This window comes from Azolla caroliniana, unplaced genomic scaffold (assembly GCF_043228905.1).
Source record: "Azolla caroliniana isolate FFs.n. ecotype wild unplaced genomic scaffold, voAzoCaro1.0.p SCAF_11, whole genome shotgun sequence".
NCBI classification, from domain to species: domain Eukaryota; kingdom Viridiplantae; phylum Streptophyta; class Polypodiopsida; order Salviniales; family Salviniaceae; genus Azolla; species Azolla caroliniana.
Window position 1 is genome coordinate 16874103 of NW_028230446.1, and position 27621 is coordinate 16901723.

The 27621-nt window shown below is 39.9% G+C and overlaps 2 protein-coding genes across 3 annotated transcripts; both read left to right on the top strand.

The window, feature by feature from the left end:
• Window positions 1-8368: 8368 nt before the first annotated feature.
• On the top strand, window positions 8369-12581 carry LOC147858123 (uncharacterized). The gene is made up of 8 exons (XM_087326795.1): window positions 8369-8649; window positions 8890-9090; window positions 9220-9310; window positions 9940-10076; window positions 10492-10735; window positions 10941-11045; window positions 11139-11523; window positions 11934-12581. Exons 1-8 carry the CDS (start codon window positions 8414-8416, stop codon window positions 12404-12406), a joined length of 1872 nt encoding a protein of 623 aa, XP_087182921.1. The 5' UTR covers window positions 8369-8413; the 3' UTR covers window positions 12407-12581.
• An 8720-nt stretch (window positions 12582-21301) lies between these two features.
• On the top strand, window positions 21302-26577 carry LOC147858124 (bidirectional sugar transporter SWEET16-like). Of its 2 annotated transcripts, XM_087326654.1 has the most exons (6): window positions 21302-21602; window positions 21706-21742; window positions 22039-22252; window positions 24455-24613; window positions 24714-24833; window positions 26277-26577. In XM_087326654.1, the coding sequence occupies exons 1-6, from the start codon at window positions 21569-21571 to the stop codon at window positions 26487-26489; spliced, it is 777 nt and encodes a 258-aa protein (XP_087182780.1). In that variant the 5' UTR covers window positions 21302-21568; the 3' UTR covers window positions 26490-26577. The 2 variants fall into 2 exon arrangements, with proteins under 2 accessions (XP_087182780.1, XP_087182781.1); XM_087326655.1 differs by lacking the exon at window positions 21706-21742 and having other exon boundaries at window positions 21303-21602.
• The last annotated feature ends 1044 nt before the right edge of the window (window positions 26578-27621 follow it).

The window sequence follows — 27621 nt, forward strand, 5'->3', positions numbered from 1 at the left end:
AACAAATGTCCAATTAAGCTCTTGAGATCCCCCATCTTAATCAGGATTGGTTCATACCATTATAATGATCCTTTATCCCAAATAAAGGTATAACCTTTTGGAATACGAAATGTTGATCTTGATGTTTAAAAGGCCATTAATATTCTTTGTGACATCAACATAACATCCTTGACTGTTACCAAACCCAATCCAACCATCCGATTAAATTGAAGGTTAAGAAATGGTTTATCTTCCCACCTCAACAACCTTAATGTCACCAAAACCTCTGTTTTGGCACATTCCTTTTCTTGTGGAGGATGCCATTGCATAAAATCTAACATACTTTGTCAAAATGTCAACCAATGATTAACTATCAAAGACCCTACACACTTGACATCCCTTTCAAAATTAAAGACATTCCACCAATTAACATCAATCGTCATGTTTCCAAGCTTAATTCCTATCTTCTCTATGAAGTATGCCACCATTTCCGTTGAACATAAATCGAATGAAAGTAAATCAATGAGCCACCATAAGCTCATATAAATTCAATATTGATGTCCCACCAAGATGATTCAGAGTACAAACATGACCCCATGCCAATCATGACATGGAACTTTACTCTTTTATCTTCCATAACAACATCCGTTTTGAGTATGACACCATTTCAAGAGAGCTTTCTTTGACCATGGTAACAAGGGAAGATAATAAGACACCATAGAAACCGTAATTGATTGGACAACCTTAAGCCGTACATGAAAAGGCCAGAGTTGAGACCTCCAATACATAAACTTATACTCCAATTTATTGTTGGGATTTCGGTCCCTTTCGGATGGGATGGTCGGATATCGGAGATGAATGCCGACAAGCCCGGTTTCGGTTTCGGATCCGGATGACGAAGACCCCGGCTTCGGTGCCGGATGACGAATGTACCCGGAGAGCGATCCGGATGCAGGGACATATCCGTGAATATGTTCGCTACGAGCCCCCTGAGGCTATAGTTGTAAATAGCCCAAAGTCATATAAGTATAAATATGACTTAGGGCAAACAGTTTTTCTGTTGCTTCTCATTTTTCTGTTTTTCCACTTTAGAGGAGTGAAGAGAGAGCAGCCGTGAGAGAGAGAAAGAGAGAGAGCGCGAGAGAGAGAAAGAGGTAGACGCCTCTGTGTATTTCCGCCGCCTGTGGCGAGGACAGCGAGCTCAAGGTCGTCGCCTTGGAGCTCGCCATTGTATATTTCTCTGTGCATAGTTTGGTTCGGAGTCTCGCACTCCCGTGGTTTTTCCCGTATAGGGTTTTCCACGTTAATCCCTGTGTATCGCGTCTTTCTCTGTATTTCCTATTTTCTGCTACATTGATCCGCGATTAATCGGTTGTGGCCGAGTTGAGAAGGTGAATCCAAGCGTTGATTCCCAACAAACTGGTATCAGAGCGACTGTTGCAGAAAATGGAAGGCGGCGGCAGCGGGCAGCCGATGATGATGGTGCTGAATGCACAGAATTACGCCGACTGGAAGATCAAGATGGAGGATCTTCTGATTGTTCGGGACCTGTACGAACCGATTGACAGGTCGGAAATACCGAAAGGGGTACTTGAGTCGGAGTGGAAGCTCCTGAACCGGAAAGCCGTAGCGACGATCCGACAATACGTCGATGTAAGCGTCCTACAACATGTGGCGAACGACACCAACGCATACGAGATGTGGAAGAAGCTGTCGGGCCTCTATGAGAGGAAGAATGCGTTGAACCGGACCTCCCTGATGAGGAAGATAGTGAATCTCAAGTACCGGGACGGCGAGAGCATGGTGGAACACGTAAGCACGTTCATGGGATTCGTGAATCAGCTTGCGGCGATCAAGTTCCCGTTGGAGGATGCAATGCAAGCCATCATCCTGATGTGTACATTGCCGGAAAGCTGGGAGAACTTGGTGGTGACTCTCAGCACCTCGTGCACCGAAGATAACTTGTCCTTACAAACGGTAAAGACAAGTATTCTGAATGAAGAAGCGCGTCGGAGAGATAAGGAACCGGCCTCCGACCCGAAGATGCTGTTTACCGAATCGGATCGGGGAAGACAGTGGAACCGGAGTCCGCAAAGACGGGAGAAGTCGGGGACCCGGTCGCAGTCAAGAGGAAGGCCAACATGCTTCCACTGTGGGAAGCCGGGGCACTTCCGGAAGAACTGTCGGCATTACCGAAAAGACAATGGAGCCGACGACACCGACTCGAAGAAGTCACCGGAGAGAAACGGTGCATACCGGGGAGCCACGGACCGGAGAGGTTCGGATCGGCGAGGGCAAGACCGGAAAGGAACAACGGCACTCGCGGCAAGTGAGGAAGAAATCATGCTCATCACCGAAGAAGGTGAGCTAAACGTTGCCGGCGATGAGACGACCTGGGTGGTCGATTCCGGAGCATCGTTCCACCTGACCCCGGAGAGAAGATACTTCTCATCCTACACAGCCGGCGAGCATGGCTGTGTTCGGATGGGAAATGAAGGTACGTGCCGGATTGCCGGCATAGGAGACGTGTGGTTGACAACCCCGACCGGATGCAAAATGCTGCTGAAAGATGTCCGACACGTTCCGGAGGTCCGATTGAACCTGATTTCGGCCGGGAGGCTAGATGATGAAGGCTACACGGGTAGCATCCGGAACGGTGTCATGAAGTTCAGCAAGGGGAGCTTGATAGTGGTTCGGGCCCGGAAGGTCAACACACTGTACCTGATGAATGCCCGGTTATGTCCGGAAGAGCTGAATGTGGCAGCCGACACTGCCGGTGAGCTGTGGCACAAAAGACTGTGCCACATGAGTGAGAAGGGGATGAAGAGGCTTGCAGAAGACAACCTCATCCCAGTGAAGCACGTGCACCTGGAGAAGTGCACCGATTGCCTGGCCGGTAAGCAGAACCGAACCTCCTTCCACTCAAGGCCACCGACGAGACGTAGCGCACCATTGGAGTTGGTGCACACTGATGTGTGTCAGGTAGAAACGAAGTCACATGGCGGAGCCCAGTACTTCGTGACATTCATTGATGATCACAGCCGGAAGCTGTGGACGGCACCGTTGAAGACAAAGGACCAAGTGTTGTCCGTCTTCAAAGAACTCCACGCGAGAGTGGAAAGGGAATCCGGCAAGAAGCTGAAAGCGATACGAGCGGATAACGGAGGGGAATACCGGGGGCAGTTCCAGGAGTACTGTCGCTCGAAGGGAATCCGACTCGAGTTTACTGTGCCGAAGACGCCGGAACTGAACGGGCTGGCCGAGAGGATGAACCGGACCATAATGGAGCGGGTCCGGAGTATGCTGGCGCATGCGAAATTACCCAACGGGTTTTGGGCTGAGGCAATGTCGACGGCGACATACGTGATAAACCGATCACCCTCAGTACCTTTGGACGGAGACACGCCGCAGAGAGTGTGGACCGGTAAGGAAGTGTCCTACCGGCATCTGAAGGTGTTCGGGTGTCTCGCATACGTGCATGTGGCAAAGGACCGGAGAGGAAAGCTAGATCCGAAGACCCGGCCATGCATATTCCTCGGTTACGGCGACGACGAGTTCGGCTACCGAGTATGGGACCCGGTCGACAAGAAGATATTCCGGAGTCGTGATATCATCTTCATGGAGGACAAGACACTCGCCGACTGGGAGTCGGAGAAGAAGATGAAGAGCTCCAAGTCGATCGGTGAGGATCAACTCTACGAGGAGCAGTCCCGACCGGCAAGGGACCGGTTAGCACTCGAGGATCCGGCCGAAGACAGTGAAGAAACAGAACCGGCCGAAGAAGATGAAAATGATACCGGAACCGGCCCCGATCCCGAAATGGATTCGGATGAAGAAGAAGAATCGGAAGAACCGGTTACCGAAGCTCCGGAACGGAGATACCCTCTAAGAGAGAGAAGGGCCCCCCGGAGATTTCCGGAACCAGAGCACGTGTTGCTAACCGACGAGGGGGAGCCGGAGAGCTTTGAAGAAGCGAAGAATGACACCCAGAGCCGCAGGTGGTTGAGTGCCATGCAGGACGAGATGGATTCCCTGCATGAGAACCACACATATGAACTTGTGGAGTTGCCGAAGGGAAAGCGGGCACTTCGAAACAAGTGGGTGTTCAAGCTGAAACCGGGAGATGCCGGAAACCCCCCGAGATACAAAGCCAGGATCGTGGTGAAGGGGTTTCAGCAAAAGAAGGGCGTCGACTTCGACGAGATATTTGCCCCGGTAGTGAAGATGACCTCCATCCGGACGGTGCTGAGCATAGCGGCAAGCATGGACCTCGAGGTAGAACAGATGGACGTGAAGACAGCATTCCTTCACGGTGACCTCGAAGAAGAAATCTACATGCAGCAACCGGAAGGATTCGAGAAGAAAGGGAAGGAGCACCTGGTATGCCGGTTGAAGAAGAGCCTTTACGGACTGAAGCAGGCTCCCCGGCAATGGTACCGGAAGTTCGACTCCTTCATGACCGACGAAGGGTACCTCAAAACGCAGTCCGACCACTGCGTGTTTGTGAAGAAGTTTGAAGGAGGAGACTTCCTAATACTCCTCCTGTACGTGGACGACATGTTGATCGTCGGACGGGACCAGGTCAAGATACGGATGCTGAAGAAGGCTCTTCACCGAACCTTCTCAATGAAGGACCTGGGTCCGGCGAGGCAAATACTAGGGATGCACATCATCCGGGACCGGAAGAAGAAGCAGTTGTGGCTGTCACAGGAGAAGTACGTGACAAAGGTGCTTCAACGGTTCAACATGTCGGAAGCAAGACCGGTCGGATCGACCCTCCCGGCAAACTGCAATCTGTCCAGCAAGCAAAGTCCCAAGACAAAGGCTGAAAAGGAGGATATGATGAAAGTGCCGTATGCCTCAGCCGTCGGGAGCTTGATGTACGCCATGGTGTGTACGAGACCGGACATCGGATATGCAGTCGGAGTGGTGAGCCGGTACATGAGCAATCCCGGCAAAGAGCATTGGAACGCAGCCAAGTGGATACTCCGATACCTGAAGGGCACGGCAAACGTGTGCCTCCGATTCGGCTCCGGTAAGCCCGAACTCGAAGGCTTTACTGATTCTGATATGTCGGCTGATGCAGATACCAGCCGGTCCACATCAGGGTATGTGATGACGTATGCAGGGGGAGCTGTTTCGTGGCAGTCGAGGCTGCAGAAGACGGTTGCGTTGTCAACCACGGAGGCGGAGTACATGGCGGCTGTTGAAGCCGGCAAGGAAATAATATGGATGAAGGACTTCATTAGAGAGCTCGGTATCCGGCAAGAGGAGTACCGACTCTACTGCGACAGTCAGAGTGCCATCCACCTTGCGAAGAACGCAGCCTATCACTCCCGGACGAAGCACATCCAGCGAAGATATCACTGGATCCGGGAAAGGATAGAAGACAAGGAGTTCGTGCTGACGAAGATCCACACCGACGAGAACGGGTCGGATATGCTGACCAAGGTGCTCACACCCGACAAGCTGGAAGCATGCCGGAAGAGGATCGGATTGGAAAGACATCCCATGCCGAAGTGAAGGGGGAGTTTGTTGGGATTTCGGTCCCTTTCGGATGGGATGGTCGGATATCGGAGATGAATGCCGACAAGCCCGGTTTCGGTTTCGGATCCGGATGACGAAGACCCCGGCTTCGGTGCCGGATGACGAATGTACCCGGAGAGCGATCCGGATGCAGGGACATATCCGTGAATATGTTCGCTACGAGCCCCCTGAGGCTATAGTTGTAAATAGCCCAAAGTCATATAAGTATAAATATGACTTAGGGCAAACAGTTTTTCTGTTGCTTCTCATTTTTCTGTTTTTCCACTTTAGAGGAGTGAAGAGAGAGCAGCCGTGAGAGAGAGAAAGAGAGAGAGCGCGAGAGAGAGAAAGAGGTAGACGCCTCTGTGTATTTCCGCCGCCTGTGGCGAGGACAGCGAGCTCAAGGTCGTCGCCTTGGAGCTCGCCATTGTATATTTCTCTGTGCATAGTTTGGTTCGGAGTCTCGCACTCCCGTGGTTTTTCCCGTATAGGGTTTTCCACGTTAATCCCTGTGTATCGCGTCTTTCTCTGTATTTCCTATTTTCTGCTACATTGATCCGCGATTAATCGGTTGTGGCCGAGTTGAGAAGGTGAATCCAAGCGTTGATTCCCAACATTTATTAGATACCCACTCAATGAATTTCACATGAGAAACTTCTACCCGAATTGGATACCCAAGGTGACGACAAATCATACCATGATGTACTATCCTTCCTGACCACCCCAAGCCTAACACATCTTGTTCTACACATAAAATGAGGGGAAAATTATGCATATTAATCTTTGATTTTGAAAACAATTTGTCACACATATCTTGTCGTACTAATATTCTTGCGATTAGGTGCCAAAAACATGATATGGTCATCTGCGAGAGCTTGAACAATACATGGTTTTCTTGATAGCAACCTTAGTCCAACCAAATCTCCCTCCATAACCATGTTGTGTAATTTAACAAGAATAGGATGTGTAACAATAGTGAATAATAAAGGACTGACCTCTTAGAGTCTAATTTTCAGGAATACTAAGGCACATTTTGGGACATGATTTTGGGCTCCTAGAACCATTTGGAATATCCCAAGTTGATATACTCTCTCAAACAACAAAAAAATTTATAACTCTTGCACTGCAAGTCCAAATGGATCGATCTTTAGTTCACTGCATTTCTCTCACTTAGATTTTTTGAGTGACATTAGAGCTTTGATAACATTCTCTTGAACCTAAAGTCATCCATAAACATAAGTATTTTCTCATGACATGGTCTTTCTTACTAGGCACAAGAATTTGTCCAAATTTTATATATTGGGTTTTCATTCAATAATGTGTAATATACTAATTTCAGCATATTCTTTTTCGCAAATGTATATGCGTTCTGGCACTATGGTCCAAATTTGTTTGCATTATTAGTTGATAGTACATCCACTTTCAAAAGTAAATATACTAACTATAAATGCTTGAATCCACAAGCACAAATCCTACACCAATAAATTACGTGTGTACTTCCCTAGCTTCGGAAATTCAAAGTTGCCACTTCAATGGTTGAGTCTTTGCATTACGGTGTCGTGAGGATTTTCGGCCATGGTGAGAAAACCAAGTGGGATGGATAAAATGGGGATGTGCAACATTGCACATGCACTTGGAAGATTTATAAAAGAAACAAATGTAAAAAATGAAGGGTAAATGTAAGGTGTTAAAAGTGCACTTGGAAGAAGTGTAAATGTGATGTGCACTTATGTGCACATGCACATGTAGACTAAAGGGAGAGCACATGAAGTACAAGTGTAGTGAGTAGTGGGGATAGTGTGTGCGTGAGGAGAGGGAGTTAAGGCTCCATCAATCTCTCATTCTAAGATCAAGGCCAAATATTCCCCCATTGAAAGAAGAGGGCGTTGACCTCTTCTTTATGTAATGTGCCTCACCCCTTACTACTATAAAAGGGAGTGAGGGGCCATTTTTGAGGGGCTTCCACTTTTTGGGTTTTCTTTGGGGAGTCGCCATTTTGTCGTTAGAGGTAGACCGTTAGGATTTTCTTTATCATCTTTTCCCTGATTTCGTTTTAGGGTTTCGGTTTTAGGTTCCCCTTTCATATCATTTCCCTTCTCTCGATTAGGGTTTAGTTCTTCTTCCTATTCGCTTGGGTTTTCTTCTATTTGTGCTTGAGTCCGGCTTATGGCCGCGGTTATAATCATATCATGGCTTTCATTTGCTTGTTTAACCTTGTCTTGATCTATTTCTCTATCGTTTTAATCTCTTCTTCTTTCTCCTCCCCTTTTGAGCTCGAAGGCCGTAAGGGATAAGCTCCCATTTCCCGTCTATTCCCTAGTCCAAGACCCCCATGGTCCCGCCATGAATAAAGTAATAGACGAGATTTATGAATATTAGAACACCATTTGTTTTGAATCTCTCTCTCTCTCTCTCTCTCTCTCTCTCTCACCATGACTCACCATAATATCCTATCCAATCAACTTGATTATTTTGCTTGCTCTTTCCAACATGCCTACTCCATCAAAAATTATGGAACGTGCGCACATGGTGTATTACTGAAAACATTGCTACATTTTACAAAAATTTCTACAATATTTCAAGACATCGATTAAGCTTTTTAGATCTATACAAACGTGCGCACATGGTGTATTACTAAAAACATTTCTACATTTTACAAAAATTTCTACAATATTTCAAGACATCGATTAAGCTTTTTAGATCTATACAAGTTGGATGTGAGTTGTGACACATATTTCTAACTCGGAGCCACATGGATGTTGTTGACATGTCAATTTGAAGTTGAAGCTTTGTTATGATTATCCTATTATCTAGATTTGCTTTTCAACCACACTGAAAATTTCCAGATGGTATTTATTAGCATCCCCCTCCATATGTTCATCATTACTCTTAGCTTCATACCACTACAATGGGTACTACAAGCAAGACCTGGTTGAAACATTGGATCCTAATATTAGCAACAATCTTATATTGTGTACCGATTGCCTCTTCACAACCCTTATACAAGAACCCAAATGCAAGCGTGGATGAGAGAGTGAAGGATCTCATTAATCGAATGACTTTAGAAGAAAAAGTTGGGCAAATGACACAAATTGAGCGCTCAATTGCAAATACCTCCACCATCCAATCTTACTTCATAGGCAAGTATATGTATATATCTATGGAAATGTATAGTGTGTATTATATATATATATATATACCTCCATCCAATCTTTTATATCATAGGAATGCATTTAGTAGAAATGTGTATGCAATATTTGTCTATACACATATAATGTGTATAGTATATATACACATACACAATAAGTATTATATATTGCATGGTTTGAAATTTTTTTACATCACATTTGCGCTTCTCTTTTCATTGTTTTTTCCTCTAGGAAGTATCCTAAGTGGGGGTGGAAGTGTTCCAAAACCGGAGGCATCTGCAAAGGAATGGATGGACATGGTTGATGAATATCAAAGGGCAGCACTTAGTACCCGATTAGGGATACCACTCATTTATGGTATTGATGCAGTGCATGGGCATAACACTTTGTACGGAGCCACCATATTTCCACACAATATAGGCATAGGTTGCACTAGGTAAGCCCATATTTCGTCTTGCACAATGTTTTTTTTATGACTTTGGAGTAACTGTGAGCTTTTTTGAAGTTTAATTCATCCACTCAATATTATTCATTGGGCTTTTTCCCTTGTTTAAACTTGTCTTAGGGATCCTGATCTAGCAAGGAGGATTGGCACCGCAACGGCTCTAGAAGTTCGAGCCACAGGAATACCTTATGTATTTGCACCATGCCTCGCTGTAATAAGTCTTACCCCTTTCATCTAAGAACCATGTTTTATTGACATTATTAGTATGTAAATGCAATCTACAGATATAGATATCTATATCCTTTCCCATGTATCTAAGAACTATGTGTCAATCATATCAATACATTAATAAAGATGTGGATTGAAGCAATCAATATCTACAATGCTCCCAAGACCATTGCTTTTATAATTTGTCTAGAGTCTCTTTACAAAGGTAGGAACAATGTTTCGAAGGCATTATCATAGAGTAGATGTGCATAAAATAAACTATGCATCGAAACCACTACAATGCTATTTCCTTATTGATTTTATCACTAATCTAGAGCCTCTTTATAAAATATATCATAGAAGTTGTTTCCTTTCTACATAAGTTGATCCACAACACTTAGTATGTAGTTTAGAATAGCTCACAACCCCTATATATTAGTTAACCCTATGTCTATAGCCACACCAAAAGCTATCCAAGACAATAGCCAACGAAATGTCCCTTTACGCGCTAATGGGTATATAGGTCTAGCCTAATTGAAACCCAATAATGTGTCAAGGACATTTACTGAAGATTTCCTTTTCTCGAAGCAAATATCTGACACTCATAATCTTATTAACCAATGAACCCCATAGGTGTGCCGTCATCCAAGTTGGGGTCGATGTTACGAAAGCTACAGTGAAGACCCTAACCTCGTCAAGTCGATGACGGAAATCATAACCGGCTTACAAGGGCAAGCTCCTGAGGCAGGCCAACCTTACATTGCAGGACAGTAAGCTTCCTTTGCTTGTTGTCTTATAGGAATCGGCAATTTGGCTCAACTCAAGTCTGAACCAAACCATTAAACCGTTTTAAATGGTTTGTCGGTTTGGCATTTCGGTTCAGTTTGGTTTAGGCTTGAGCTTTCTTAACCGGTTTGAGCTCAGTTAGGGATGGCTCAAGCTGAACTGAACTGATTTGGGCCAAACCAGTTAGCCTTAATCAATTTAGGAACCGGTTTGGATCAAGTTTTGGAAACTCCCAAACAAGGCTTAATCGGTTTGGTTTGGTTTGGGCAAGGCCAAACTAGTTAAGCCGAAACCAAACCGTTGCCCATTCTTACTGCCTTGGTTTTTCTATACACATGTTGTTGATCAACAATTTGGAGTATGAGACCTGATGCCTACTGGTCTTGTATGGTTTACCAGGCGCAATGTCGCCGCAACTGCAAAGCATTACCTCGGAGATGGTGGCACTGTCGGGGGCATCGACGAAAACAACACCATAACAAGCTACAAGAGCCTAGTGAATGTCCACATGGCCCCATACTTCAATGCGGTCGCAAAGGGCGTGTCGACTGTGATGATCTCTTTCAGCAGCTGGAATGGAGTGAAAATGCACGCAAACCGCAAGCTCATCTCAAATGTTCTCAAGAAACAACTCAAATTCAAGGTGGAGTTAAAATGTTTAAGAAAATCCTAATTGGAGACATATATCCCACTCTTAAGTGAAGGCCTCTACTCTGGCCATAAAACATTAATTCTTTTAAGGTTTTGCACTTTTGATGTACTAAGGTTTTGTTGCACTTTTGATGTACTAAGGTTTTATTGCACTTTTGATGTACTAAGGTTTTATTGCACTTCCTTGATGTCTTCAGGGATTTGTAATTTCCGATTGGATGGGGATTGATAGAATCACAACACCATGGGGTGTTAATTACACATATTCGGTTCTCACCGGTATCAATGCGGGAATCGACATGGTGAGATTTCATAAATTCCTTAAACTTAACCCGGAAAACATCATGGATAGTCCTGATCCGAAAAATCATCGTGTATGCATGCATATGTTATAGGTTATGGTGCCTTTCAATTACACCAGTTTCCAATCCGAGACGATTTCTCTAGTGAAGGCAGGGTTTATCTCCCGAAACCGAATCGACGATGCGGTGACGAGGATTCTGCGAGTGAAGTTCATGATGGGCTTGTTTGAGCACCCATTTGGAGATAGGTCACTAATAAGCAATGTGGGGACCAAGGAGCACAAAGCCTTGGCACAAGAAGCGGTTCGGAAGTCTCTTGTTCTCTTGAAGAATGGGAAGCCTGGGAATAAGCCCTTACTACCGTTGGACAAGAACGCACGCAAAATCTTGGTTGCCGGTACTCATGCCAACGATATCGGCAATCAATGTGGAGGATGGACAATGACCTGGCAAGGGTCTAGTGGTAACATCACCACAGGTAATCAATAAATCATAACCCAATTTTAACAATGAATTTTGTTTCTAGTAGTGTGTAAACCCAATCAAATCTCTTGTGGAAGGAACTTGGAAGCTCACAAAACATTGTAACTGCCCCTAAAAACCCCAGGGACCATTTTATTATGCAATATTCAAACATATGACCCACAATTCCATTTCTAGTAGACTTGTCAACTCTATCAAATCTCTTGTGGAAGGAACTTGGAAGCTCACAAAACATGGTTGCCCTTAAATTAACCCTGACCATTATTATTATGAAATATTCAATCATATGACCAACAATTCCACAATTCCACAATTCTACAACAAATGAGAATTCAAATGGCATGACTTGTTTTGTTTTTTGGCATGTTTGTTTTTCTTATTTCTCCCTATCTGGGGCCGAATCAGGAACCACGATCCTCGAAGGCATTCGTGGGATAGTGAGCGAATCGACACAGGTTGTATACAAGAAATCGCCCAAGAAGAGCTCGGTGGAGGGCCATGGTTATGCCTACGCGATAGTAGCCGTGGGGGAGAAGCCATACTCCGAGTACGAAGGAGACGACCCGAACCTCCGGATCCCTGAAGAAGGCCTCGAGACGATCAAGACCGTGTGCGGTCACGTGAAATGTGTGGTTGTGATCATCTCCGGGAGACCTTTGGTGGTGGAACCCTACTTGGGTCTTATGGACGCCTTGGTGGCCGCATGGCTACCTGGCTCAGAGGGAGGTGTCGGCGTGAGTGAGGTCTTATTTGGAGATTTCCCATTCACCGGAAAGCTCTCCAGGACATGGTTTCGGAATGTAACGCAGCTGCCGATGAATGTGGGCGATCGTCACTATAATCCCCTCTTCCCTTATGGATTTGGGCTCTCTTCATGATTGAACTTGGAATAGAAAAAATCAATCTTTGCATACATAGCCCTAATCCTGGCAAACCTGAATCCACGGACACCGGCAATGCATTCGAGCCTTCAGGCAAATGTCTAATTCGCCTTACGATGACCACAAATGTGGCGATCGAAGAAGCAATAAAGCAAAGTGAAGAATTGCCTTGCCTTGATTTTATTAACATTTTGTTTTGGCTATATTTTGTGACCAAATCCTTTATGAACATTTTGTTTCTGGTTGATTCGTGACCTAATCCTTGCGAACCTTGGGCAAATTAAAGCATATATAGTCCTTTGAGTCTTATCAACCAAAATGTCATTCAATCGATCCCAATGAGAGAGACTGAGCACGACCTAAATACAATATACTGCACTTACATTTGGCATGGATGGTGCTGAAATAAGCATTTCCCTCTAACCTAACTACAATAATTCGAAACCAAATAAACCGTAATATTTATAAACCCTAAACCAGAAACCACAGAACATGAACTACAATCCTGAGCCTAAAGGAACCCTAAAACTATAAAACCTAATTCATAGGACATAAATTATAAACTATAAACTAATACATCCTACGGTCTAAAACCTTAAACCCAAACCTAAACCTGGAAACAACAAGAAATCAAACACACAATCGTATGAATATAAAAGCAACAAGATGGACCATCTCTTATCTATTGCACCATTGTGCTTTGAGGAGTCAAAAAGCTTTGATGCTTCAGAATAAGGGTGTGTTCTTGGAGAGGGTATCCAATCCTTCTCTCACATGTAATCTTGGGCCATCGTCTCCTAGTTCTACTTTTGCCCAACTCTCTCTAAATTTATCCATTTTGGTGAGAAGCTCATATGCCTCTTGTGCACCCTGACTTGGGGCCTAAAGAAAGTTGCGCGGACATGCCGAATGTAGGGCAAGGCAAGGCAAAGTTTGTAAATGCCGATGACCCCTTGCATTCTTTCAATGGGTGCAAGAATTGCTCATGATCAACCTACAAGAAAACGAGGAAAACATGTGTACATGCACAAGAAGCATGCGAAAACTCCGCACCGAGATGTGATTGATGTCTAATCAAGCATACGATAGCTCAAAGGCAAAGGCGCACGTGCAACAAACACAAGATAGATGCTAAAATGTCTCAAGAATATTCGGTCTCCACTTTCTAGACCAACAATTAGGATCACTCTACCCAAAAGGATGAGATCATGCCAAGCGTCGCACGTGTACATAAGTTCTGTCGTATTCCGAAACCTAAATGGAAATTGCTATGAATATGAATATGAAGCAATGGGATGTCTACTTCTTGCAACGACCTTTTGCTTCAATGTGACGACAATCTTTGTATCCATATGGTGTCACACCATTTGAGTATAACCCTTGATGGTCATCATAGGAGAGCACCTCTAAAAGTTCCAATGATGACATAAAAACTGAAAACACTTTTGGATCTTGAATTTCATTGTGCTTCATATACCATTGTATATGCTACATCTACAAACATAGTATTACTCAAACGCTATGTTCCTCTCTCATAGCAAGCATAACCCACTATAAGTATTCCTTTTATCCCATCCACAAATCTCTTTTGTGACTATATTTGTCCAATGGTAGCATGTAGGCTATGCATCATTGAGATGATCTAGAGCAAATGATGAAGGATCACATGAGAATTAGAGAAACTGTGCAAGGTAATGTGTCATTCTCGTCCCATAGGAAGTTGATAGTTGGCCAATGTCCCTCAATTTTACATTTGACAATGCCAATGTTTGTCCCAAATTCTCTTTTGATATGTTAATACCTAAATCAAGGAAATTGAAACAATAACCAAATTGGGGGTAGGTTATCTATATGCATACCATTGTCTTGATCTTCAACCACCCCCCTTGGTGGACTGTTGTCCTAGCTAATGGAGTTGTGAGTCTAGTGTACGGGGTGCTCGACCTCGGAACTGCTGCCGTTGGTTGCATTGTAGTAATTTGAGTACAACATTGTCTATGTCCGGCTTATCTCTATGCATTCATTTATTTTGTAGTTTGTTGGTTATATTTGGCATTATGTAACACGTAGTTTTATACTTCAGCATGCAAATTCACATATTCTTGCTTACCAGTTCTCCACTTTGAACATTGATAATCTTAACCATTTGATTTTGGGTAAACAAAACATTGCCAAGGATACTCCTATTCTTACAAAAGGAAACATTGTTATCGACGCACGTGGAACAAGAGACAAAACCAAATCTTGGCAAGGAAAGAAAGTTGGGCTTTGTAGTATCTATTATATTATGGTCAAAACGAATTGTCAATTTATGAGGCATTTGAGAAGAAGAAAGGTGAAAGAAAGCCCTTGAAAGAAGTAAGAGCATTGCTACCAGGCCTACCTTCTACGCGTTCAAATATATACACTTGGTCAATGCCAAGTGGCAACTAGCAAGGATGAACCTTATGTGTTTGTCATGTTAAAAGTTTGAAACATAATTTCTGTGTTAATTGGTATATGTTGGACTCTCCATTTGTAACACCTTTTCTAGTGATACCAACCTTGGTACAAGGGGGGGGGGGGGGGGGGGGAGGGAGAGAGAGAGAGAGAGAGAGAGAGAAAGCTTGTAAGTACTAGGATAATGGCTTCGTGTCCTAAGACGTAAGCAACAATGTTACGTACTTAGGGTTGACTTGTCTTGAGCAGGGTTTAGCTTGATTAATTAATGTAGTAGTTGTGTTCAATATGTGTGCATCATGCATGGTTTTGCTTTAGCTTGATTAAAGTAGCATGCTTGAGTTAAGTCATGGGTAAGTTCCTTAGCTTTGTATTCATTGTTATGATGTCAAATCAACTATGTTGCCTATCGATGTGGTTGAGATTTAACCCTTAAGTAAACTCAATGACTCATAGAGTCATAGCTAAAATCATTGTAACTATTTTAGTAGTTAGTGCCTTTGGATAAGTCAATTCCATAAGTGCTCAATGAATGAGATTTTGTACTAGCTCATTTAATGTAGAAGCTTTTTATCATTACATTTGTACTACATATGGTTGTAGGTTGTAGGTTGTAACTTGTATATAAACTCCTCATGGTCCATGGAGATCTTTTGTGGATGAAGGAAGAAGGGGAGGAGTATGTTGCATGGTGAAGGAAGAAGGCCCACGAGTTGTAAACTATATTGGTTAACTCTCCCAACAACCTTGCTCTCGACTATTAATCATCCCCCATTTTTTTATGTTTATTGTTAAGTTATCTCTCTCTTAATCGATATTCTCCTCTTTGTCTCTCTATGGGTGTCTCTCTCTCACATACATCTCATTATTGTTACCAATTGTCTCATGGGCCAAATTTGGTCCTAGAAGATGATAATCTCTCTCTCTCTCTCTCTCTCTCTCTCTCTCTCTCTCATGCATGCACACACATTAACACATATTGTTTCTACTCATTAACCTCATATGTGATTAAGAATCACTCAAATAATTATTACATAATTACACATGTAAGTATCTACATTAAGTAAGTTAGAGATTTAGAGAGGGTAGGAAATAGGGAATTCATCAAGTAAAATCTTTACTTGATTGCGATGTGCTCAAAGACATTTCACACCTATCTTTACTCCTCTCACCAACATTAAAGTATCGAAACCCTTAGCAATGAACCAACGACAAGGTAATTGTTAGAATAATTCAGTAAGACCACACTTAACATAATACAACCACAATTCACATTGTTTCATTGGATGTGAGATAAACTACATAAACATTGTTATGCGGTCTCCTTCATTTTAACGATAAGGCTCAATGAACTTCTCACGATGTCATTGATGGGGGAAAATTAACATTATTGTGATCCAAGAACTTCACCAAACAATTCAATGTCAACTTAGATGTAGAAGGGGCAAGGACATAGTCAATGCAAGTCCATGGCTCGTGCTTATTAGGAATCATTCACTCATGAATATCAATAATTGTAATGATGTGTACCCATCACAATGAATTTCAAAGGATTACCAAGGCTTATTGGTTTAGGTGTAAAAGCATTTTGCCACATATGTGGTGGGAAGATGCTCAATCTTTTGAACTTTCAAGACTTAGACATTATAGTTCCTCAACTAAGTTGACCCCATCAAGATGATCTACTTAAATACTTACCATGTTGAGGTCTCGATAGGATTGGTGGAATGAGCACAAATAAAATCCTTTTAAGAAGACTACTTGGAAGGAAAGTCGCAATTGTATCATAGGGGATATTGAGTGATTCACCTCTTTAGTGTGTTTTCGATCAAAGACCTTACTATTGCAGGCTGTCTAGATGGTCCAAAGTGCCCAAAATCTTGTCCAAAGGAGAAAATAGGCATTGCTGGATAGGGCACACAAAATCTGCCAAATAGTGAAAAGTGCTTCCCAAACCTTCGGCCAGGAAATTTGTGTGAGAGAGATGCAGTTAGTCTTCATATGAATGTTGTAGTGAATGAGCAAGTCCATAATAAGTGTGGGACTGTTTTCGTTCGTCAACTACATTGTGCACAATGCGGCGAGGCTATTGATCACTTTTGATCGAAACCACAAAGTTCTTGACTTACTCTTAGATATGTAAGGATCGTTTCTTCAAGGGGGAATAACATAAAGCAAAGATAGTCCCAACCTTATATTCATATGTTGTATAAAATCTTCGGGGTTAACATATCTAGCCCCCATAAATGAGAACTAGGAATAAGTTAGGGCATGGGGGGAAATCACCATATGTGATGATTGGGAGAAGAGTTAGATCATGTGTGTGTTCTTTTCAATGTTTGCATTAAAATTTGTAAAGCTGATTTTATTGCAGAAATCTTTCAAAGTGTTAGTTTGCATCATACCAAACTTAAATATGAAGCCTATTGCTAAAGACTTGCGCCCACTCACTAAAGGCATCAAAGTGCATGCTTGACAATCACACCCTCGTGTTATGTATTTTAGGGAAAATGTAAAAAAATGTTACTAATATTGAAGAAAGTATCCATTCATGCCACTGATAACATTCATGATATTCAATATTATCCATGCTAAAGAAAGCAAAGTAGTTACTCATAATCCATTCTATGTCTCTCATAATGTTCATTTTCAACTCACATGCTAAAAAGGTGTGATTTCAATTGTATGGGAGCACTTTTCTTACAGTATTCTATGCCCCAAATTTGAAGGTTTAAAAATACATTTGGTGTGAGCTTTGATACATGATTCCAAAAGTATACTTACTTTTTCACCACCATTTTATGCTTTTTCCTAACCATTATTTTTTAACCCAACGAAATAGCATCTTATGACCAATAATTGATCTCACATCAATAATGATTAGTATTAGTGAGTTTGCACCAATGGTATCAAGGTGATCTCTTAGGATATGACATACATACAAGCAATTGTACTCTACAAATGAAGCAATAATGAATCATCCCCTTTACTATGCATACGGAATCAATAATGAAGTGGGTTTATATGCATAAGGAATCACATTTTGTATGGTGGGCTAAACTTTTTTAAGTTTCCACTTCTTAATAAACTAAAGATATGGACGGCATGGGTGGGGGGTGCTTTTTGCATGGTCTTATGTGTTGTGCATGATCACTAGAATAGGTATTGCTACACACACATATCGCAGAAAATTGTTTTTCCTAGAGCGTTTTGTAGTGAATCATGGATAAGATCTTTTAGCAAAGTGGGGCAATATTCAACATTTATAATTATGACAAGGAAAGGTGTTTTGAAGGATATTCAATGCAAAAGAGGGTATGGTATGGAATGTTCATTGTGTGTGTGTGTGTGTGTGTGTATGTATTTATATATGTATACAGTATGTATGTATGTATGGATGGATGGATGTGTGTGCGCGCGTGCGCGCGTTGAGTAAAATATATAATTTTTAATATAACACTCACAGACAATGACTAGATAATGCTCATGGCTTGTGACTTCTTGTTGGTGCCCAATATAAATGTTTACATTTACACCATTAATACTTCTTACAAAACTAAATAATAACTCAAACTATGCATTTGTTGCCATTCATATTAGCAATAAAACGGTTAATGAAGATTCAAGGAATGTGTTGTGCAAATTATTGAGGCCTAAGCTATTTCTATAATTTTGTATTTTTTTGTATTTTTATAAAAGACATCCACTCATTAGTGTAAGCAAATTATATAGTTTTGATGCTTAAGTGATCAGCAGAGGGAACGACCATCTTGGTGGCTGAAAGTGCCAAAAAGGATTGCCATTCTTCGAGGACATACGTGGAGTAGGTTTCCACAGAGTAAGAAACTGATGATGTTGAGAAGCTTTATCTTCAGAATCTCCAATAATACAATCCCATTATCCTTTAAAAGTATGAACCATGTCCAACAAAGTATTACTTGCCAATTCAACTAGTTAGGCTCTAACTTGATGAAAAACTAGAGAGGAACAAACCTTCCACATGTAGCATGGACACTAATGGAAGTACTCCATTCTATAGTTCTCTTTCCTAATGAGATATATCATATAGACCTATTTGTGATTTCATTTACAAATGTTACTTTTTCACTTTGTCTTGAAGATGTTATATCAAGCACTAAATGTTCCATGAAAGTTCTCATCTAAAAAGAAATAGGACATTTGTTCCTCCACTCTATCGAGTGTCACCTCGATTATCTACCATCTCATTTACACCTAATTCTAACAAGGGATTCCATCCACTAGCACTACAAGACACTTCCCATGGCCTAGGTTATATAGGTTCTACATCATTAGAACTCTTGTTAGATCTATACCTTTCCCATCACACAATGCTTTGCACTTGCTAATCATTGCCCTTAAGTGCTCGATTCACAAGTTTGATTGTTGACATGGACTATGTGATTCCATCAATGTGATCATTCTATACATATGCAATGGACATTGACATGGTAAACTAACAATCAATGTTATGTCTATGTTTGAAGGCTTGTTGGCTTTATCAACATGTTGTATTTTACATCTCTTCTCAAGGATACTCATGAGTCACTCTAGGCTCCACTTTGTCGTTAAGGGGCAGAGTAGTGGCACCTGGCAGCCGATCCATGTGGTGGCACAGGATGACAATAGTTGGAAGATGCACCTTGACAATGTTAAGGTGGAACCCCACTCGAACTTGTGGGTCTATGGTAATTGCCCCCTTGCAGAACTAGAATGGGACCCAGGGGATTTCAAGTGGAAACACAACAATAGGTTGCACCACTTCTTCAATTACAACACTAAATTAGGCCAAGCTATACAATTACAGTTGGAAGGTCCCCTACACAATGGTTGGAAGACATTGGCATCCCTAACGAGGTGCTTTGTACATTCTAGAAGGGTCTCTAACGTCTCCACATGTCTGAGAAGATCAATCTATTTTGGTTTTCTCATATTCTGAAATTGGCCATGGGGTGATTCCCCGATATATATATAAGCCACCTTGTATAGCATTTCTATAAAAATCTCTCCTAACTAATGGGAAAGTATCTCCTTTTTTGGAAAAGAAAAGAAAAGAAAAAAGGATACTCGTGAGTCATGACTACCATTTTAGGATGCAAACACAATACCTTGGGTTCGTGGGTCATCAAACCTAACTAATTAGGCTACAAGTTATGTCATTGGGGGCTGGGGCCACTCTGATTGATTCTTAGGGCAACATTTTGAAGGTTTATTTCACTTTTCTTGAAGTACGATAATAAAACACATAATGATTATTGATGGTTCATTCATACTGTACCTTTTTCCACATAGTGCAATATCGATGGCATTATACATTACAAACTTGCAACTAACAACAAGTAAAAAAGTGAACCCACAACTTCTAAAATTTCCATAACTAATGGAATAGCAGAAATTAGCTTTTCATGCCTTATAGTGGAAATATATCTCTTAATGGGGGACGACATTTGGTGCATGAACCTGGGCAGGAATTCAATGTTTTATCTTGATATTCAAAGATGATATTGTTTCAACTTTCAAGATATCAAACCCACGCATTCTCATAAACGTTAACCTTTTATGTTAACAAATCCAATAAAATTAGCAATAAAATGAGGAAAATATTGTCAACAATATGACCAAAATGTTTAAAAATGCATTATTTTAGGCAATTCATGTTGAGACTCGAAAGATCTACGATTGTGTATCTTAGTTTTTGTAAACATTGGTAAGAATCACAAAGGTTTCTAAAATGATTGCAATAAAAAAATGAACATTATGTGAATCTATTTGATTGTGTAACATGCTCTATTCTAAATTTTTTAAACTCTAAAGATTTATCATCAAGGAACATACATACTTTAATGGTTTCGCTTGGAATCCAATATGATTATTTATGATACAATAATGCATGTATATAAGACATCAATAACACACATTAAATATGATATATGGAGATATGATACTAACTTGTAATTCAACTATCATAAAGCAATTGGTAACATATGTAAGCTAAATAATGTGGCACATACAATGCCTTTAAAGGATGTCACTAACATTGTTTAAGGAATAACTAGATTTACTCGCATCATTGTTGTTTTGTCATGGTTTCCTAGTAGAAGGGAAATGATCAATGTTTCTTAACAATGAACTCGCCGTAACTCTATAATCTACTTAAAACTAGGAAATCATTAGAACAATTCTTAGATGCATGTTCGCATGCACTTTCCATGTACATATGCATTGCATAAATAGTACATGATGCATACAAGTCTGTGTGTAGATATAGAGAGATGTAAATCCATATTGTATTCACAAGTGCATGCATGTATATCGAAATATAAATATATAAAATCACAATGATATGTGTGTGTGTGTGTTTGCGTGTGCGCCGAACAATATTTGAAGTTACAAAAGAAACTTTCTTGCAATGCTTCTTATTCTTTTATAATCTATCATTCTCGTAGTTGGTGACTTCATGATATTATTACCCATCATTTTCATGCACACCATTTGCTTCCAATAAGTACCAATATATATCACAACTATTGTATTGATAATAAGAATCAAGATGTTTCCCAACTATTTTATTGACAATCTAGCACTCTGTATGAAAGCTTAGAGTTTTGTTTATGCCATTGAAAACACAGCCCTGACATTTGTCGAATCTTGTACATTAGCTATTAATTTTGATCTCATTAGCATTCAAGTTGTCTCCTAATCATGAAGCTAGTTGCTTTCACATTGGGGATTGTTGGTGAGTTTTTATCAATACTTATGAACGATTGCATGTGCTATACATCATTTCAAGAGTAATCATTCAACTCTAATTGTGCTTTTCTTTTCTTATGACAACGCAGGGAACATTCTTTCAATACTAGTTTTAGCTTCTCCAATGTAAGAATACTAGCTCATTTTTTAAATATTGCACTAATCATTACCATGTACCATGGGTATATGAATCTAAGTCTCTATCTTTATAACTTTAGCTAATTAAGATGACACTCTCATTTCATGCCTAGCAAACATTTCTAACAATTGATCGATCTAAGCAATCATGGGATATGTGCCACATTAATATTTATATATACATATCATCTATTATCATTAACCCTTGTTAATGTGTGACATGATTTGATCAATTATGCAAAAATTAGGAAGGCTAATGTTGTGATGTGATGTGTTTATTGAAGGCCTACATTTTGGAGTATAATTAAGAAGGGTTCAACGGAGTCATTTTCTTCATTCCCTTATGTGTGTACATTATTAAGCAACATGTTGTGGCTATATTACGGCATCCTTGATAGTAGTGGAATTCTCCTCATCACCATTGGTACAAGTGGATGTGCTTTTCAGACATTCTACCTCTCTGTCTACTTAACCTATGCAGCCAACTCTAAGGACAGGGTAAATCCCCTTTTCTTGATAAAAATTGAAAAAATAATAATGAGCAACTATTAAGCATTTATATATATATATATTACTAGTTAAAGCCTCGCTTCAAAGTATTACATAGTTGTTTTTTCTAGTTGCAAGGAGTTGTGAAACACACCATGAGTAACGTATGCTAGGGATATTGCATTGAATTCAAACATGTTATTAGACCATCCTACTTTCATGTTGCATTTTGTATACACGTGCACTTGCGCGCGCACCCACACATAGAGAGAGAGAGATTATAAATCCCCAATTCTATGTTTTGATTGAGGATACTCCTCCTGAACGTACAAGCTTGGCCAAAGGTGCCCAAATGTTTTTGGGTTATAGACATTGTTGGGAGAAAATGGAAGATTTAGAGAGAGTGTGTTGAATTGTGAGAGCATGCTTCAAATCAATTCCTTCCTTGCACAACAAACAAACATTGATGCCATGATCCTCAACATCTTTGTTACACCATGTCTGCCAACAAGTCTTTGGTGGTGTTCTTGTTTGGTCATGTTTATTGATTAGACTTTTGTGTATTGGATCAACTCATTTTGCTTATTCCATCAATTCCTTCCTTCCACAACAAACAAACATTGATGCCATGTGCCTCAACATCTTTGTTAGTCCCCCTGTTTGCCAACAAGTCTTTGATGGTGTTCTTGTTTTGTCGAGTTTATTGATTCGACTTTTTGTTTTTCTGTTGTTTAATTTGACACTCTAGTTTACCTAGAGTACGACGTTGTTGTATTTCTACTTTTGCAAATAGTGGGCAGATTTTTGGACTTGGTCCTATATGATTTTACCCTCATAGAGGGTTTTCCATGTTAAAATTTTTGGTGTATTGTGCATCTTTGTTTTAGTTGAGTTTGTGTAGGCTTTACTTTGGAACGAAGGAATGTCGCTCTTAGCACGTTTCAATTTAGTGTTTGCGTTTTTTCTAGTAAGGATATCCATCTTCCCATGTGTTATGTTTTGAAATTTATGCATATCTCAAATAAGCAAAGTGTCCCCTTGGTTGTTGGTGGCACTAATTTCGTCAATTAGTAGGCCTAGATAGATAGATATTTTTTTAGAGTCCATAGAGAGGTCAATATTGACCCATGGGACCTAAGTACAAAACTTCTCTTGATGCATGTCTCCTTCCTAGGAAGGGATAGTCATACTTTGAGGCACCAAGTCTCGATTGTCAATAAGGCATACACAGATGAGCTCAACCTTGTAGGTGTTCTCTTTAGTGTGACATCAACCCCTCTTAATATATCATCATAGTTTTCACGAATTGCACTATATGTAGAGCATGTAAAAAGCAAGTGATACTCATCCTCTACTTGGACTTCCTTGCATACCCTTACATGCCTTTGTATTTGGCTAATTTCTAGGGATGTGATTGAGAACCGAGGCGTGTTAGGGCTCTATGAGAGTTAATACTTATGTTAGGGAATGAAGTAAGGTTGAATACGATGAATAGGCCTTCTTGCCTTATGTAGAACCCAACATTCGAGATTGATGTTTGCAAATTGCAATGTAAGATTCTAATTTTTTCTTTTTAGCATCTTTCCACTTCTTCCTTAGTGGTTCCATTAATCTGTCCTCAATAACTACATATGTCATAGGATAACTTGAAAGCTCGTGGAGTCTTCCACAACCCATCTTTTGAACCATTTTTTTATGTCAACTATCGAACTGGATGAAAGAGTTTTGCTCTTGTGGTTCTTTTGTAGTTTACATTCAACATTGCAAGCAAGGTGTGGTAATCTATGATTTGGCATATTCTTGACTTTTGTAATGTATCTATATACTCTCTATAGCGCCAATATCACTATAGGTCAAACACCTATTTCCTAGAGCATAACTTGATAGGAGGTGGTGGATTTACCTTGATAGAGAGAGGGGGGGAGAAGGACCTTTTCTACATATAACATGAACTCTTGCTTTATAAAAAAGGTTAGATAAAGAGAGATTCAATATTTCTATATAATAATTCTAGTGTATTTACTATAAACTCACGATTATAAGACACATTCTTTGAGTGGATATATAGTAATGTCTTATTACCACTAACACTGACCTATTATTAGTCAAACCTAGCCTAGATGTTCCTAATGACAATTTTAGATAATTTAATTTTCATATAAAAATGGTGTTCTTGAAGGATTCTCTTAATGTTTCTTACATTGTTTTTAGGTAATTTTGCTCAAGTACCTTTTAGTGATTCTCTTGATATACCTACCAACTGTGGTGCTAACAATGTGGTTTGCTCATGACGACAAACGTATTCGAATTGTAGGAATATTGTGTGCCCTTAACTCAGTGTGTATGTATGCTTCCCCGTTAACTGTTGTGGTAAGGTGTCACTTTTTACATATTGATTTAAACGTTTAATTAATTTTTATAATTCTTTTAAAGTTGTCCATTGCTTGGATTTGCTGATAATCAAATGTAGAGAATGGTGATTATGTCAAAGAGTGTAGAGTACATGCCATTCCTCTTATCTTTATCCATGTTTCTTTGCGGAGGGGTTTGGCTTGGTTATGGCATTCTCATGAAAGATGTGTATATAGAGGTACGTAGATATTTACATTTACGCATACACCAATAAAAATAAATGTAGATCAATCCATGTAGAACCATATTTTCAATGCATTGTGCAAAGCTTCAATTAATTTCTCGAAGACAATATGAATGCATCAAGTTGCCTTAAGAAATATAAGGTTATGCATGGACTGATGCAAATATTTATGTGCCACAAACATTGTGAATATTATCGTATACATTTATAGTATGTGTGTAGGTGTTATGCGATAAAACATGAGAATAACATTGCTAATAAGATGATATTTATAGTGATATGAACTTTTTCTATATATGAAGTGAGCATTAACACAATGTATATGTGCCCATGTGTCAAATGGTGGTTATAGTAAAATATGCAAATGTGTAGCAAAATGTATTAATTTTCTACTTTTAGTGATGGCATACATGTGATAAATATTGAGTGCGCACTATGTATTTGTTATCCATATCATTAACGAAAATGTCAAAAGCTCAATTTAATCCCTATTGAAAAAGTAACGAGACTATTGTAGTTTTGGTTGTAATCATCTTCTTTCTTTGATTCCTCAAAGCCAAATTTGCTACTTGACAATCAATTGGAGTTAAACTATTAATCTAGATATGCATCTATATTAGAGTCCTTGGAATCTAATATGATGCGCGATTGTGTCTTCTTCTTTTGGACCAACCCCCGCTCCATTCTAGTGACCATATGAACTGAATGCTTCAATGTAATTTGTTCTCTAGGAAAATGGTTTGATAGAGAACATTGACTAGACAGAGCACGTGAGTTCAAGGTTATGTGAAGAGAGTTGAATTTTTTTAGTGAAATAAGCAAGGAAGTCGTGATTCTTAAGATAGAGTTGGCCCTTGCTAGTTAGAATCCTAATTGTTTAGAGTACTTACCTCACTCCTATGATGTCCAAACATTGATAGCCCCCATGAAGTGCTAAACAAACTCCTAAAGTGTTTGAAAGAGTGTAGATAGACATGCACAATACCAAATGCTCTTAGGTTTCATATGGCTTGTGATTTGCTTGTGCATATAAAAAGAGAGCTCCCCTAGGTTCCATGTGGTTCTTACCATGCAGGTTTGGTTAACATCCCATCTAAAATCGAAGAATAATGAGAGGTGTGATTTTCAAGAGAAATAAAGGAGAGTACATATTGTTATTTCAAGTAGAGAGAGTTGGAAATCTCAATTAACGGATTAACGTAGATGGATTATCATGAAACTAAAATAATTACATACCTTTCTTAATAGCACTAAAATTCTAAGTGTCAATATTATGATGTCAAGAATTGATTAGGAACACTTTGTATGAGTTTTTTTTGGTATAAATAATCAAACCAACACTATATGTTTTCAAACTATAGTAGCATGACAAAATGTGCATGTAAAGGTTGCCCTATGGTTTGTTATACTACTTGGTTGTTTTATTTAATTATCCAGGTATCCAATGGGAGTGGCTTTTGCCTTGGATTTTTACAATTGCTATTGTATGCACTATATTACAAGTCAAATGTAAAAGAAGGGTTACCTAATCGAAATCCTTGTTTGAACTCCCATGAAAGAGAAACTAATTTTCCAGAAAATCATTCAATAACGATAAGGAAAAACGACACAGAAGTTGGCCTTGTGAAGGTTGTTGCAGGCACTGGTTAGGTAATTTTATTGCAGAGAATGTTTTTGGGGGAAACATTTATGTTCATATGATCACAATAATAATGTGGATTGGAGAACCTTTCCCTTCGTTTTGTCTTTGCAAACTCAACTTTTGTTTCCTTGTTACTCATGCAACCTTAATGAAGAATACACATATCAATGTTACCCCATAACTCAACTACATGAATAAAACATAATGTGTGTGGTGCGCGCGCGCGTATATATATATATATATATATATATATATATCAGGGACGGAGGGATCTATCAAACTTATTCGATACCAAATTTCCCAATCATTCTAAAATAAGCTTATAAACCAAGGCATTCACTATGTAAAAACTTTCAAAACTAATGGGATATTGAATGCAGTTGATGTGAAGGAAAGGATCGCTAGAGACACATGTGAAAGTGAGATCACTTATGAAGGATCGGATAGTCTAGGCAAGGCCTACCCGAGAAAGGGATCAAAGTTGTGTATATTTTAACTAATGGAGTATATTCTTTTTTGGAAAAAAAGAAAAGAAAAACTTTCAAACGGTTAATGGTCATGGTTGGGGTTGTTAGAGTTTCTAGTTTTTGAGACAATTGATTGGCTCATTTAGAGACCAATGATTCACTGTAGATTAGCACTTTATATCACACACATCCAATGTAAGAGTAAAAAATCCCTCAACTTTTCCTTTTTACATATAAGAAAGTTCAATATTATAATTCAACTTTCCTTGAACTAGTTCACTCTCCACTATCAAATTGATCATTAGACATATTTTGTTTAGTTGCTTGAGCACACGTTGTGATTAATCACCTCATTGCTATGGTTAGGTCATTTAATTGTGCTATTAACCCAATAATTATTTCGTTTAGTTCATATCTAATTAAATATTGTATAATATCTAAGTTAAACATTTAATGTTTAAATGCTTTTCCTTTTGTTATTATTAGGGGTATAATGTACTCACAGTTTTAAAACAAAAATGGTGTAGCTGATATTATTCTTACCGAAAGCCTTACGTAATGGTTTCAGGGAATGAAAATATATCTTTCCATATATCAAAGATGTGTTCGACATTAAAGGTTACTATTGTTGTATGTAAGCAATCAATGAGAAAATGAATTCAAATCCTCATGT

What these genes read in the sequence shown, in the direction of transcription:
- LOC147858124 (XM_087326654.1), top strand. Translation starts at nt 21,569, where the DNA reads ATGAAGCTAGTTGCTTTCACATTGGGGATTGTTG. An exon ending in CAGCCAACTCTAAGGACAGG is followed by an intron (nt 22,253 to 24,454) that starts GTAAATCCCCTT and finishes CATTGTTTTTAG; the next exon opens with GTAATTTTGCTCAAGTACCT. An exon ending in CTTCCCCGTTAACTGTTGTG is followed by an intron (nt 24,614 to 24,713) that starts GTAAGGTGTCAC and finishes AATCAAATGTAG; the next exon opens with AGAATGGTGATTATGTCAAA.
- LOC147858123 (XM_087326795.1), top strand. Translation starts at nt 8,414, where the DNA reads ATGGGTACTACAAGCAAGACCTGGTTGAAACATTGGATCCTAATATTA. An exon ending in ATAGGCATAGGTTGCACTAG is followed by an intron (nt 9,091 to 9,219) that starts GTAAGCCCATAT and finishes AACTTGTCTTAG; the next exon opens with GGATCCTGATCTAGCAAGGA. An exon ending in TCAATGCGGGAATCGACATG is followed by an intron (nt 11,046 to 11,138) that starts GTGAGATTTCAT and finishes CATATGTTATAG; the next exon opens with GTTATGGTGCCTTTCAATTA.